Source organism: Pseudorca crassidens, chromosome 1, assembly GCF_039906515.1.
Source record: "Pseudorca crassidens isolate mPseCra1 chromosome 1, mPseCra1.hap1, whole genome shotgun sequence".
In the NCBI taxonomy this organism is placed as follows: domain Eukaryota; kingdom Metazoa; phylum Chordata; class Mammalia; order Artiodactyla; family Delphinidae; genus Pseudorca; species Pseudorca crassidens.
The window spans coordinates 31,170,732-31,186,650 of record NC_090296.1 but is presented as its reverse complement, the minus strand read 5'-3'; the positions used below and the strand labels follow the sequence as shown (position 1 = coordinate 31,186,650).

Here is a 15,919-nt window from a genome sequence, read left to right as displayed (position 1 = left end):
GGCGGTAGCCTCATTGGTGATGAAGAAATTGCAGAACTGTTTCCCAGGCCCTTATAGCTTCACCACTTGGGGCTTTGACTCTTAACATGCAGACTGCCCTCCTGTCCTGCGGGGTTCATCCCTTTGCGAGGTCGGCAAGCAGGTGTAGCTCCTCCTCTGCAAAGTGGCCCCCGCCGTGATTGGCGTCCCTTTTGGAAACTAGTCATCTAGTATCGTCTCCTATAAAGTTTTAGCACAGCTGGGAATGTAAGTAACCAGGTTGCAGCACATTTGGTTCATGGTTTCATTTGAGCAACAGGTCAGGATGAGAAGTTTGGATAGATTCAGACTGTCCCAAATTCTCAGATGCCCCGTTGCCTCTTCTCCTCTGTTTATATGACGAATCATGCATATGTGTGTGCCCTCTCTTCCTTTTCAAAATTCATGTCCTGTAAACCCTAGTGTTCAGAGCAGCACTGTTTACCATAGCCAAGACGTGAAGCAACCTAAGTGTCCATTGACAGAGGAATGGATAGAGAAGATGTATATTACACAATTGGATATTACTCAGCCATAAAAAAGAATGCAGCAACATGGATGGACCTAGAGATTATCATACTAAGTGAAGTAGGTCAGACAAAGACAAATACCATATGATATCACTTATATGTGGAATCTTATAAAATGATACAAGTGAACTTATTTACAAAACAGGAAGAGACTCACAGACAAAGAAAACAATTTTACGGTTACCAAAGGGGAAAGGGTAGGGAGGGATAAATTAGGAGTTTGGGATTAACAGATACACACTACTATATATAAACTAGATAAACAAGAAGGACCTACTGTATAGCACAGGGAACTATATTCAATATCTTGTAATAACCTGTAATGGAAAAGAATCTGAAAAGGGATATATATATATATATATATATATATATATATATATATATATATATAACTGAATCACTTTGCTGTACACTTGAAACTAACACAACATTGTAAATCAACTCTACTTCGATGAAAAAAAAATTTTTTTTAATTCATGTCCTGGAATGACCAAAGGAATCAAAGTTTGGTCCATTTTTAGGAAAGGGGAAATGCCCTATACTTCATGTAAGAAAGAAAGCTAGTGTCTCTTCGTGTGGAATCCGGGAACACCCTGATTAAATTCTTAGTGCTTCCAGTTTAGCCATACTCACAGCTAAACTCACTTTTTTCTACAGATAGAAAAGTAGCAGATACTGCACTTGTCATTTCCTAACATATCTATTGCTCGTCTCTTTTTGTTCTGTATTATTGGCTTCTTACACAGTTCCTGGGGAGAGATTTAATTTGCCATGTGTACAACTAAATTGCAGCCTATTGAATTAACATGAAATCTCCAGGATAATGAAACAGCTCAGCCACACAGTTCCCCTTTGAAAGTAGGAAGCTGACAACTTCATTTCAGTCGTTTTGTAATTAAAGCCACTCAGAGATTCTTTGGGGAAGTGTGTATGTGCAGGTCCCTCCAAGTAGTTCAAGGCCAGCAGATGGGTCAGCCTCAAGGAGCCCCACCCTCCTGCACCCCCAGCGTGGGCGCGTGCGCGCGCGCACACACGCACGCGCGCACAAACACACACACACAGAGACACACACACACACACACACACACACACCCCTGGGCCGGGGGAGGGGGCCACAGAGGAAGGAGGAGACAACCCATTGTGGGGTGAGAAGAGTTGAGGGGTTAATGCAGTAGTTCTTAAGCTCTAGGGAATGTGAGAGTCCTTTGGGGGTTTGTTAAAATACATTACATTTCTGGGGCTCTAGGAGATGGGACGTGAGCCAAGGAATCATTATTTACATCAACACCTGCAGGTGACCAAAGTTCATGGCTGCAGAAACACTGCTCTGATGCCGTCCCCTTCTTTTTTTTTTTTTTTGCTGTACGCGGGCCTCTCACTGTTGCGGCCTCTCCCGTTGCGGAGCACAGTCTGCAGACGCGCAGGCTCAGCGACCATGGCTCACGGGCCCAGCCGCCCCGCGGCATGTAGGATCTTCCCAGACCGGGGCACGAACCCGCGTCCCCTGCATCGGCAGGCGGACTCTCAACCACTGCGCCACCAGGGAAGCCCTCCTTCTTGATCTTGACTGTGTGAAGCTGGATTTTGATGAAGTCATAACAATACGATAATTCACCTAGATTCGAGCAGTTCTCAATGGATGTGCACACTTGGGGGAGATTTTTGCCAACATACACAGCTCAGGCACCACCCCAACTCTGTCAAATTAAAATCTCTGGAATTAGGGCCTAGGGATGTGTATTTTTAAAGCTCCCAGGTGATCCTCCTGTGACAATCGAATTAGGGGACAGGTTAACAAACTAAAGTGCTCACCTTCGTGCTGTGAATTGTACACAGTAAAGAAGGAAGAACCACCAATGGATTAGTCATTTGTTTTTGCTTTTACCATGGTTCCCAAATCTAATCAGTTGTTAAGTAGGGCTGTCCTTGATTATAACCATTAGTGAACAAAAGTGTGCTGGCATTTCACACCCGGGAGCTAGTGTCAGCTGCCCTGTTCACAGATAAAACCAATAATCAGGGTCTGTGGTCACAGATAAAACCAATAATTGGGGTCATGGATAATTAAGCATTTATCCTTTTAAGAATACACTTGTAAACAGAAGCATACTCTGTAGATGTAATTATTTCTTGCAGTAAAAAGAAAGCAACATCCAGTCTTAAATAGAGTATGAGTAAAATACACTATCTTTGTGCACAACTCTCCCTTGCATTTAAAACAGATGGCTAATTTGTCATTTATTTGACAGTTTCCTTCATCAAATATTGCATGCCTACAATGTCCAGGGACTATTCTAAGCAGGGAGAATATAGTAGTGAACAAAACAGTCAAAAATTTCAGCCCTCATGGAGCTTACATTTAAACTGGGGGAGAAGATGATAAACAAGATAAAGAAATTAAATATATAGTGTGCTTTGTAAATACTAAAGAGAATCCCTCTGTGCAATAAATATCTTACTGAGAATCTACTGTATTCTGGCATTGTTAAATATACAAAGATATCCCTGCCTTCAAAGAGTATTGTCATCGAGTACAAAACCTATTAAGTGCCTCTCAGGGAAATAATGGTAGTAATTGAATTTACATAGGAAGGAAAGAGCTCCAGAAACTGTATATGCTGTATACTTTACTCTTGCCTTTGATGTTTCTAAGCCTTTTCCATAACGCTCCCTTTTATGCAGTACATACATTATGACTAAAAGCAGCATAGCTGTTTCCTAAAACATGGAGGAAAGATTTGTAAATTAACAGACTGTGCAATTTACTGTGTTATCACATCAAGATACTTATTGATGAGAAATGTAAACTATAAGTGGTCAAATGTGCCTCTGGTACAGTGGCTTTTAGGGTCTGAGTCAGGGCCACAGCATCACCTGGGAACAAGTTAGAAGTGCAAACTCTCCTGTACCCCATCCCACCCAAGCTCCCGAATCAATCTCTGGGTTGAAGCACCACAATCTGTATCTTAACGTGCTGATGAGGAAGAATGACTTGAGTCAGTCAAACACACGTTACTCACTTGTGGATACCAGTCAAGGCAGGTGAAGCAAGCACGTGATTATCCAAGAGGAGAGGTGAGTCCATTAGACCCTAATTCGCTGTTTTTCACTTAATTGGCATCTGCTTCAGACACTAACCAGGGTTGAGGCTTGAGACATCTCCACATCTGGGCTACAAATGTGTATGAGGTAGGTATAGCTGGGTGAAAAAAATCTGCAAACTAAAGATTAGGTCTTGTCGCTAAGTAACAAATAGCTGCACACCTGTCATATGCTTTTAAAGTATCCCGAAGGCTGCACTCTTAGTATTTCAGAAGCTTCTCTGGGTTGATGCCCCCTGTGCTGATAACGCATTTGCTGTTAACCTGGGTCTCTGGTGTTACCGTCTGTGGGCTTGTCTGCCTCTATCTTTATGTGTCTCTCCCTGCTTTTTTCTTTTTGGTTCACCTTTCCACTTTTAGTCTCTTTTCCGTAACAGAGACCTACTATTATTTTGTTCTTATTGATTTATCAATAATTTACTACACTAATGGAAGAGTTTTGCATTCCCTTAATTTTATTTATTGATTTTGTTGGCGTCGCCCCGCGGCAGGTGGGATCCTAGTTCCCCAACCAGGGATTGCCCCCGCGTACCCTGTAGTGGAAGTGGGGAGTCTTAACTACTGGACCGCCAGGGAAGTCCCATTCCCTTAATTTTCAAAGCAAACAAATGGGATATCTGTTATCAAGGGGTAAAAACTAAATGAGATCGCATTGCCTTTAAAGTGATGTTGCCCTTTGAGGTTTTGTGAGGGGGTCTTTTCTTTCCCCTTTTCCCTAGATAGAAAAATCTTTGGGGGAAAATTGTTACAGGGATTATTAGGGTATGGCTAGTCATTTTTTAAGTTATATTTTCTATGAAGTTTGAACCTGGTTCCTCCTTCTTAGTTACAGAAATAAAGGAAATGGTTATATTTCATCGGAAGTGTTAAGACCCAGTTAGTGTGGAAAACCCTCGAGATCACCTTTGCCCTGTGTCCTGTTCCTCCCCCAACACTCTGTCCCCGTCTCTCCAGTCTTTGCAAAGCCTCAGGGACTGACATGGCCTTCTTTCAGGTCATCTATTTTTGCTTTGTTTTTGTGGGTGTGTTTTCATTAAAGTATAACATGCGTACAAAAAAAGGCACAGGTCATAAATATACATTGGGTTGGGTTTTCTCAAAGTGAACTTCCCATGTCATCGCTACCCAGATCAAGAACTGGAACTTGACCAGCATCCAGACACCATTCCTCCTACATGCCCGCCCACCCAGTCACCTCCCCCTCCTCCCCAGGTGAACACAATCCTGAATCCTAAGCCATACACTCATTTTGCCTGTTTGGGGGCTTTGTGTAAGTGGAATCATCCCATATGTATTACTCTGTGTCTGGTGTCCTTAAGTCCACGTTATGTTGGGGAGATTCATCTGTGTGTTGCAAGTAAGTAGCATTCGTTTATTTCATTGCTGTATTATATTTCCATGGTGAGAACACACCACAATTTGTTTATCCACTCTACTGTTGATGAGCATTGGAGTATTTCCAGTTTGGAGATAATACAAGTTCTTGTACATGTCCTTTGGTACATGTATATATGCACTTCTTTTCAGTATATACCTAGGAGTGAAATTGCTTGCATAGGATTTACACATATTCAACTTTAGCAGAGACTGTGAACCAGTTTACCAAAGTGGTTGTAACAAGTACCCACCTGCAGTGGATGAGTTGCTTCCCATCCTTTCTAGCACTTGATATTGTCTTTTTAATTTTAGCTGTTCTGGTAGGCGTATAGTGGTCCCTCTTTGTGGCTTTAATTTGCATTTTCTTGATAACTGATAATGTCGAGCACCAATGTTTAATGGTTTTTAGATATCCTCTTTTGTGAACTTCCTTTCCAGATCTTTGCCCATTTTTCTGTTGGGTTGTCTGTCTTGTTAATTTGTAGAAGTTAGTTATGTATGGAGAGGAGCCCCTTGTTGCATATATGTTTTACATGTATTCTCTTTGTCTTTTGATGAATGGTTCTTAATTTTAATGGGGTTCAATCATTTCCTTTACGATCCTATTAAAGAAACCTCTGCCTCTATCATAAAGATGTTCTTCCATGTTACACTCCAGAATCTTTAGATCTACATTTAAATATACAGCCCATCTGGAATTGATTTTTATGTAAGGTTTGAGGTGGAGTTCAAGATTCATTTTCAGATGTGTGTATATGTGTGTGTGTATGTATGTATGTACGTGTGTGTGTATATATATTGTACATGTATGTATGCATACACTCATATATAATCTCTAGACCATTAGGGTTTTATTTTTTGTTGTATTTTGTTTTGGTTTTTTGCTTATTTTTTTATAATGAACTTTTCTATTAGAATAGTTTTTGATTTCCAGAAAAGTTGCAAAGATAGTACAGAGAGTTCCCATGTACGCTTTACCCATTTTTCCTGTTCTCATCATCTTATGTCACTATAATACTTTTGTCATAGCTAAGGAATCAATGTTGATACATTCTTACGAACTAAAATCCATACTTTATTCAGAGCAGGACCATTAGATTTTGACCAGTGGAAGTGCTAGTGAGGCATGCTTTAAGACCACATCCTGTTAACTTAACCTTCAGTAACAAAGTCCCCTGGAGTGACCTGTCTTTGGTCTCAGCCTAAGCTGGAAAACTCAGCAGGGCTCAAGTGGTGTGACCGTAGGTCCCATGAGATCACTGGGAAGGAAGAATGGAAATCCTGCAGTTAAAGGCCCTCTAGGTTTGTTGTTAGCTTAAACTCTCATCTCTAGTTTATTTAAAATTCTGTCTGAGTTTTAAAGGTACAATGAGTAGTCTTCTCCTTGAGTCCTACAGGACTTTAGTTTTGTAATTTCTAACCAAAGTTTAAAATACATTGGTGATGAACAGTTTTTTATTTTTAATCACCATGCCTAATATTACATCCCCAGGACTTACTTATCTTATAACTAGAAGTTTGTACCTTTTGAACCCTCTTTAGCCATTTCACCCACCCTCCAGCCTCCACCTTTGACCAACTACTCTGTATCTAGGAGTTTGGTTTTCTAATTTTTTGAGGAACCTCCATACTGTTTCCCATAGTGGCTGCACCAATTTACATTCCTACCAACAGTGCACGAGGGTTCCCTGTTTTCCACATCTTTGCTCACACTTGTTATTTCTTATCTTTTTGATAATAGCTATTCTAACAGGTGTGAGGTCTCATTATAGTTTAGATTTGCATTTCCTTGATGTTGAGTGATGTTGAGCATCTTTTCATATACCTGTTGGCCATCTGTATGTCTTCTTTGGGAAAATGTCTATTCAAATTTTCTCCCCAATTTTTTTATTCGGATTGTTTGCTTTTTTTGTTACTAAGTTGTATGAGCTCTTTATATATTTTGGATATTAACCCCTTATCAGATACATGATTTGCACATATTTTCTCCTGTTCAGTAAGTTGCCTTTTTTTTTTTTTTAATATAAATTTATTTATTTATTTATTTGTGGCTGTGTTGGGTCTTCGTTTCTGTGCAAGGGCTTTCTCTAGTTGTGGCAAGCGGGGGCCACTCTTCATCGCAGTGCGCGGGCCTCTCACTGTCGTGGCCTCTCTTGCTGCGGAGCACAGGCTCCAGACGCGCAGGCTCCGTAGTTGTGGCTCACGGGCCCAGTCGCTCCGCGGTACGTGGGATCTTCCTGGACCAGGGCTCGAACCCGTGTCCGCTGCAAGTAAGTTGCCTTTTTATTTTATTGATGGTTTCCTTTGCTACACAGAAGCTTTTTGGTTTGATGTAGTCCCTCTTGTTTATTTTTGCTTTTGTTGCCTTTGCTTTTGGTGTCAAATCCAAAAAATCACTGTCAAGGAGCTTACTTGCCTATGTTTTCTTCTAGCTAGGAGTTTTACGGTTTCAGGTCTTACATTCAAGTCTTTAATCCATCATGAGTTAACTTTTGTGTATGTTGTAAGGTAATGGTCCAGGTTAATCTGATAAACAGCTTTGTAGAGAGTCAATGTTACTGATAGATGCCATGGGGAAGGAGACCCCAAGGTGCCCCTTTGGCCTTGGACGTGAGTGTGTAGAGAGCTCTATGGCTGATCTAGTCTTGTCTCCCCTCTTCAGCTCGGACCTGGGGAATGTCACCGTGACCCTTAGTTCTGAGGAAGGGAGGACAGAGAGCCCTTGATACCTCCAGACCTTTTACTGCCGGCTCCCCTCTACGACCTGCCTCTTCTAGACTTCACCGTCACAAACTTCAGCGGTGCTAGCATACTTCAAAGTGTCCCTGACTGTCTTAACTGTTTTTACTTTTCCACTTAAAGTGCAGAATAAGCCCCAGTCACCATCTTTCACTTTGACAGCAGACATTTAAATTAAAGCGAGAAAGCAAGGAAGGCCAGCCAGCCCCATTAATATTTTATGAAATATTCATTGTTCTTTAACCTGGCCATAACCCCTGTCCTGGACGACGCTTTTATAGCTGACATACTGACCCCAGGATGCACACACGCACACGCGCCGTTTTGTCTCTGTCCTGCTTCTCTTCAGTACCCTGAGCTCCCGACACTCTGCCAGCCCAGTTGTCTTCACCAGTGCCAGAAGTTCACCAAAAGAAGAACTGCATCCTGCCACCTCCTCGCAGCTCGTTCCTTCCTTCTCATCTTCCTCCTCCTCCGGTCCTAGGACTTTCTACCCTCGCCAGGGCGCTACTAGCAAGTACCTAATTGGATGGAAGAAACCCGAAGGAACCATAAACTCTGTGGGATTTATGGACACAAGAAAGTAAGGATTCTTTTGCTTCTCTTGCTGGTTTTTTTTTGTTTGTTTTGTTTTTTGTTTTGTTTTTTGCGGTACGCAGGCCTCTCACTGTTGTGGCCCCTCCCATTGCGGAGCACAGGCTCCGGAAGCGCAGGCTCAGCGGCCATGGCTCACGGGCCCAGCCGCTCCGCGGCATGTGGGATCCTCCCGGACCGGGGCACGAACCCGTGTCCCCTGCATCGGCAGGCGGACTCTCACCCACTGTGCCACCAGGGAAGCCCTCTTGCTGGGTATTTTGCTTTTAACATGACAGAGAACAGAAAAGCTTGGGGCAATTTCCTACAAGAGAGGAGGCCGGGCTAGGGGCTAGGAAGAGGGTGGTTTGGTAGGGAGATTTTTTTTTTTTTCCCCTAAGTGAAACTTGTCTTAAATTGTTTCTCTGACACATTCCTTAAATAAGATAGATTGCAAAACATTCAGATTTGAGAATCTTAAGTCTCCTAGGAAAGAGTATGTCTGAAGAACAAACTTCAGAATAATCGTCCCTCTGGTGCTAAGACCACACTTGTCCCTTTGATGCTATTAATCACAGCCTTCCCATGCAATTCCTAAATGGGCCAGGAGGCACCAGAGGGACTGTTAGAAAGTAAGTGACCACCTCTGAACATAAAGAACTTTTTGACAAAAAAAATAAACGATTCAGTCAATGACTTTGTTTTTGTTTGTACCAGGATTGCATTTGGGCTTCATACCCTGTGGGCTTTTATTAATAAGTCTGTCGCTAATTTTGACTTAATGTAGTTAATAGTTTCCTATGAAAGAGTGATTTATTCTTCAGGCTTTTTATTTTGTATTTCAAATTGGTCTTGTTTCTCTAACAAGCATTTATCTGAGTAGATTCTAATGTAATTGAACAGAAGTGATTCTCCTTTTCTCTCCTTTAATAGCTGTCCATTGACTTACCTCTTTCAGAGCCCATTGTGCCCTTGAGTCAACCTTGTCGACTTAACTTCTACCCTCTCTTCCTCTTCTTTCAAGGCGTCATCAGAGTGATGGCAATGAAATAGCCCACACCAGGCTGCGTGCCTCAACCAGGGACCTCCGGGCATCCCCAAAGCCAACCTCCAAGTCCACCATTGAGGAGGATCTCAAGAAACTCATCAATCTGGAAAGCCCAACTCCTGAATCCCAGAAGAACTTTAAGGTACAGGGTAGAACTTGGGGTAAATAGCAGTTAGAGAGAGACCAAACGGGGCAGTTGTACCCTCCAGGAAGTGGTGGTTCCAGGCTCCTCTTCATCAGACCCCACTTCCCGCCATCAGCTGACCGTCCCAGTAATTGGTTCACATGTTTTCCAGATGCTCTGTCCCTGCAGCCACGTCTCTTGAGTCGTGTTTATATTAACCTGTCCCTACCCCCATGGCTTTTTTCTTCCAGTGTATCCTACTTACAGTGCACAGGCTACACTTTCTTGACATTATTACTCAGATGACATTGCTTCTCAGAACTCTGCAGAGACACCCATGGCTCCCTTGTCAGACAGAAAGTTTTCTGAAAGGGCTTTAGCGCTTTCTGTCCGAAGGGTCCTCGTCCTCCTTCCACAGTAGCCCCCAGTGTGTTTCCTGCCCTGGAAGTGTCCACGGCACCCTGCACTCTGGCCTTGCCTCTGCCCCCTGCCCCTGGCCAGGCAGACCTACCAGCCACACACTGCATGCTGTTTAGTCCAGCAAACATAAGTCTGCACGTTTACCTTCAGAACTTCCCAGATTCTCTTCACTTCGTAAAGCCTTCTCTCCACTCTCAGAATTCCAGACTAGAAATGCCTTCTCTGGAACCCAGCCACCCTCCCCGTCAAGTCCCGAGAACTTGCTCAGAGTTGGTGGGTATGTTGGTGGCCAGACCCCTGCATGACCACGAGGAAGGGTTTGTTCTGCTCCCCTCAGCTTGGGGACCCTTGAAGCCCACCTAAGGCTCTCTGCTTTCTTGTCCTCTAAAATGTGCAGTCTCACGCTCCCAGGCTCAGAGCTAGTGTTGGCTTAGCTGGGCCCAAAGATATTTCACGCCAAGCGTTTGGTATTCCTGTCTGCAGTGTACCGGGTGGCCCCAAGAGAAGGGAGTCCACCCCCCAGAAGGTCATGGCTACAAACTTTAATGTTTTCTGTTCTCTGTGTTCTTAGTTAAATGATTTGTAGTCTCTTGGAAGTGACTAGAAAGCTTAATTTAAGAAGACCTTTGAGAACTGATTGAAAATGGAAGCTGACCTATTCCCTTAACCACTCACCATCCTCAGACTGTGATCAGAGGGTGAGAGACACGCTCAGCTGGATGAGCTGTGTGGCCTTGTCTCATCCAGGCTTTCTCGTCACCATTCTAGTTTATGTGCACACGTACATGCCTCTGTGTATGCGTGTGCCACACGTGTGTGTGCATCTTCCTTCAGACAGGTCAGATGTACCTCCTAAACTTACAAATCAACATTTACAGAGATGAAATGTGCTCCAGAGACCATTCTGGAGTTTTGCTGAGAAATCAATGAGTTATAAACATTAACATCATAAATCATTTTAAAGACTTGCCATTCTGGACTTCTGTAATTTCTATTTTATAAGCCAGCGCTTGACAGTTCTGACTCATCACCCAGGGCACAAATGGTTTCCTTAGCAACCTTGCAAAAGATAGTACTTGAAACTTCTTTCTTTATCCATCAAAAACCAAAGAGGTATATTAAAATTTTTAACTACCAGTTTCAAAACAAAAATTATTTCAGATTTTTCCTTTGAGGTTAGAGGAAAATAAAACCTGCCCTGAAAGGAATCTTTCCACCAATTCTTAGTTTAACATTTTTGGAAAGGAGCAAGCTCAGAGCTTTCATCCTTTTGATTTACTCATGCAGTGGAAATAATTGAAAGCAAATGTCTGTCTTGCCCTTATTCAGGCCTTGGCTTTTATTTCCAAAGTGAATTACTTTAACATTCCTTTTTGAAATAGGAATGCACATTCTTTATGTTGTGACTATATTACCGTGAGACCCTCTGCAAAGAAAATGCTTCTGCTGGCTAAACTATTATGGTGAAAAGGCTGGAAGCAGGAGCTGGAAATACGCTCTGTTTTCTCTCTCGTTTCATCCTTTTTGGTTTGGTTTCAGATGAGTTCAGCTAAGTAGCTCTGTGTGTCTTGTGAGACTCATCATCTGAATGGCCGTGCCTCTGCTGTGTCAGTAAGACTAACATGCCCTTGCGAGGTCTTCCAGGCCATGCCTGGCTCAAGGCTCCGAGCCACTGCATCAGGCTTCAGGGTACAAGGAGTAGCTTGCTTTGGGCTGTGATACTTGGAAACCACTCACGCCACATTGGCTTTCTCACATAGCAAGTGCTACCAGTGAGCCATCATGAATAGCAAATGACGGGGTTATTCCCCGGCTCGTTTGCCAGCAGAGTGAGATATCTGCTGCAGGACGTGGCAGGGCTCTGCTGGGCAGGCTGGAGCTGAGAGGTGGGTGGCTGCAGGGCCCCGCGCAGCTGCTGTGGAACTCGTATCTCAAGGAAAAGGGCAGAGCTATTAACGTTGTATGAACCCTCATTGGCAGGCAGAGCTGGGATCACTGTATTCTCCCCGAGGGCTGCATGAGTCTGGCAAGTGAACAGACAGTAAGTAGTGCAAACTGAGAGCCTTGCTCTCCAGCCAGTACTCTCAGATACAGACCAAAGGAAGAGGCTTCATGCGGCTCTAGTGTTTAGGAAGAGCCGATACTCGCTTATTGCAAGTGCGGGTAACCCGTTTCACTGAGAGCCAGGAGGAGTGAAAAGAGTGAGGAGGGGAAGGAGACGGACCTGAAGCAAGACGCCCCCTCTCTAGGCCTTGCTTCTCAGCTTTGAAACAAAAGACCAGACTAGATCAATGGTGCCCAAATGATTTTAAAGTTCAGGAACCCTTTTCTTCCTAATACAGTTAGTTACACATGGCAGCCCAACATGTAGAACTAAGAAAGCAGAACTTCTCCAAGGGGAGGGGTGGGGTGCCTTGGGCTCTTGGGTCCCACCTGAACATCTCCTCTCCCCAGGCAGTGATGCTGGGAGGAACCCTTAGGGCTCCTTGGAACACAGTTGAGATCCCCCTTCCTGGTGCTCTCTAAAATCCCTTCCAAGTCTGCCACCCATTGTATTGTGGTTCTTTCCCAGGGTGTGGCAGCACAGGGCAGCACCACTCAGCGATCTCAGGTATGACCTGCAAGGAAGACAGAGGGTGCCCTAGGGGACTGAATAGGTGCACATACCTTTAAGACTGGAGTTGAAGAGGGCTGGGGTCAGGAGCCGTCCCAACGTGCTTGGCCCAGGCTAGGTCCTACTATTTTTTAACGGATAGAAAGCATCTAGGTAGATTGCTTCCTTCCATCTCCTCCCCTGCCTCCCTTTAGTGCAGGATGTTATAACTTTGAATAAATCTCACTGCTCAAAGGATCTCTTCAAGGTAGCTGTTTACTACCTTGAAGTATATTAACATTTCCCAAAGAGGCTGAAACTAGAACTGGTGGAAAATCTCTCTCCTGTAAAACCATCAGGGTGGGGATAGTCACTGGAAAAGGAAGTCCCTTTGCCAAACCCAGATGTGCTAAAAATGATTGAGAGCAGTTTTTGAATAGAGAGATCTGAAATCTGGTCTAGTAGGCAGGAGCCTTATGTGACAGTCCTAGAACCTTGCAGGTGGAGGGAGGTGACTTTTTTTGTGGTACGCGGGCCTCTCACTGTTGTGGCCTCTCCCGTTGCGGAGCACAGGCTCCAGACACACAGGCTCAGCGGCCATGGCTCACGGGCCCAGCCGCTCCGCGGCACGTGGGATCCTCCCGGACCGGGGCACGAACCCGCGTCCCCTGCATCGGCAGGCGGACTCTCAACGACTGCGCCACCAGGGAAGCCCTTTTTTTTTTTTTTTTAATTTACAATTAGCAAGCCATTTAACCTCTCTAATGCCCACTCTTCTGTGTGAAGTGAGAAGGGAAATCATTTCCATACCAAGTCGCCTCCCACTTAAAGACTCACAAAGCATTTATCACAACAGCTTAGTTTTCAAGGTAAGCACGTATGTACTTTGGGCTTAACTCATTGTGAATTTTAAAAAGTGAACACAGTTGGCTACACCTGGGGCTCATTTACAATGCATTTGATTAGTAATTTTTTCATATTTATGCTGCAGCTGTGCATACCACACTGTGGGTAGCTTTGACTTGATCAACCCTTGGCTTGTTGGACCGGAAGCATGTTAGACCTCAGAACCCATGAATGAGTCTGAGCATCAGATCTGTTCTCAGCCTCCTAGATGGAGGCATTGCCATATCATTCTCTCTCTATCCCTTCAAAGTGTCATGGAAAGTTTCACAGTGGCTTCCTGCCAGCAGTGACACAGCCCTCCTACTCACATCCTCACCTGTTCTCCAAATTGTTCTCCCTGCCAAGGTGAACCGTTAACTAAGAAGAACTAAATAAGGATAACTCTGTTTTTTGTTGTTGTTGTTTTTGTTTTGTTTTTTTGCGGTACGCGGGCCTCTCACTGTTGTGGCCTCTCCCGTTGCGGAGCACAGGCTCCGGACACGCAGGCTCAGTGGCCATGGCTCACGGACCCAGCCGCTCCGCAGTATGTGGGATCTTCCCGGACCGGGGCACGAACCCGCATCCCCTGCATCGGCAGGCGGTCTCTCAACCACTGCGCCACCAGGGAAGCCCCAGGATAACTCTGTTAATGGACCGCATACTCTGTTGGCTTGCAGGATGCTGGATATTTCAATATCGTTAACGTGTCTGTTTTTTCTCCATGAATGGAATTCTCAAAAGCTTGCTATTTGTAGAAAAATCTCAAATAAAAATCAAATCTGGTCACAAAGGCAAAAGACATTAACAAGAGATACAGCTATTAGAGCTTTTGTCATTTATATATAACTGTATAAATACTTATCACTTATAAAGATGACTTCCCTATTTTTATTTCACGAATAGAAATCCATCTAAAAAAATAAATTATCTCCCAAGCTCATTAAATATAATATTAGTAGTTAATGCTTTCAAAAGCCACCTATTATTTGGGTGAATATATTGTGATGATCAAAGGCTCTTGTTGCCTGGCAAACATGCAATCGCTTGACAAGCTTCTGAGGATACCTTCCCGGCACCATGGCTGTTTCGCTGGGGACCGTAACAATATTTCGTAACACCACTGATAACGTACTGTTGTGCTCAGTCCAGTGTTTCATGGAATCCTCATAATAATCCTGAGAGGTGAACCCCATTTCATAGACGAGGAACTGGGCTCAGAGCAATAACATGATTTGGTCAAAGACACGGGATTCAAATAAAACCCATATTTGTCTGATCCTAAAGTCTTGTTAACCATGACACGATAGTGATGAATCTGCTTAATGCCACATCTGGATTTTGTACTGAGCACTGATCAGCTGCAGCCAGCATGCTGGGCTGTGAGGATGCGGCGCCCGGAACTCCTGTTTTAGCCCTTAAGGATGTAGACAATGATGGTGGACCTTGAGGCTTCCCTGTTGGGCTCCAGGATCTGAAAGGTTGTGTCTACCAGAGTGATTTTGTTAACGCACCCATCCTCCGCCCCCGGTCTTGGGTGTGTGACCCAGAAGATTGACTTTCTGTTGTCTTGACTCTGTTTTTCAGTTCCACGCGCTCTCCTCTCCTCAGTCTCCCTTTCCCACCACTCCCACCTCAAGGCGGGCCTTGCACAGAACGCTGTCCGATGAGAGTATTTACAGCGGCCAGAGGGAGCACTTTTTCACCTCAAGGGCTTCGCTTCTGGACCAAGCCCTGCCCAACGATGTCCTCTTCAGTAGCACCTACCCTTCTCTCCCCAAGTCTCTTCCATTGCGGAGGCCTTCTTACACCTTGGGAATGAAGTCGTTGCACGGTAAGTGTGTCTTCAGCTGCAGCTGAACAGCCCTGCTGATGATGGCCAGTGTCCGCAGACGCTTGCCACTCGGTTTGCTCAAGAATGAGAATTACAGGAAGTCCTGCTTGCTTGCTCCGATTATCTGGGCTCACCACCCCTCCCTCATTCAGCCTCTCACCTGGAACCCCAGACCACAGGCATTGAGCCTCACCAGACCGCAAGAGTCATCTAGGATGCTTGGTTTATTTTTTTCCAGTTGAGGTGTAATTGACATATAACATTATATTAGTTTCAGATTAAGATTTACTTTTGTAGCAGCTTTCAAATATGCAGTACAGTATTAACAATCGTCGCCATGCTGTATATCCCCATGACTCATTTATTTTATAACTGGAAATTTGTACCTTTGACTCCCTCCAGCATCTTTCACTACCCCCACCCTACTTCTGGCAACCACCAGTCTGTTATCTGTATCTATGAGCTCCAATTTTTTTTTTTTTAGATTTCACATATAAGTGAGATGGATCATACAGTATTTGTCTTTCTCTGACATTTTTCAATTAGCACAGTGCCCTCAAGGTCCAGCCGTGTTGTTGCAAATGGCAACATTTCATTCTTTTTTAAATTAATTTATATTGGAGCATAGTTAATTTACAATGTTGGGTTAGTTTCTGCTGTACAGCAAAGTGAATCACTTC

General features: G+C 44.0%; 1 protein-coding gene across 35 annotated transcripts in view; it reads left to right on the top strand.

Moving 5' to 3' along the window:
• SIPA1L1 (signal induced proliferation associated 1 like 1) overlaps positions 1 to 15,919 on the top strand; it is a 500,369-nt gene that overhangs the window by 459,734 nt on the left and 24,716 nt on the right. For 34 of the 35 annotated variants that reach the window (XM_067731629.1, XM_067731561.1, XM_067731587.1 and 31 more), the window contains 3 exons: positions 8,115 to 8,348; positions 9,363 to 9,528; positions 14,993 to 15,239. In XM_067731629.1, the coding sequence (XP_067587730.1) occupies positions 8,115 to 8,348; positions 9,363 to 9,528; positions 14,993 to 15,239 (647 nt within the window). The remainder of the gene's footprint in view (positions 1 to 8,114; positions 8,349 to 9,362; positions 9,529 to 14,992; positions 15,240 to 15,919) is intronic. The other variant, XM_067731758.1, reaches the window with a different exon arrangement.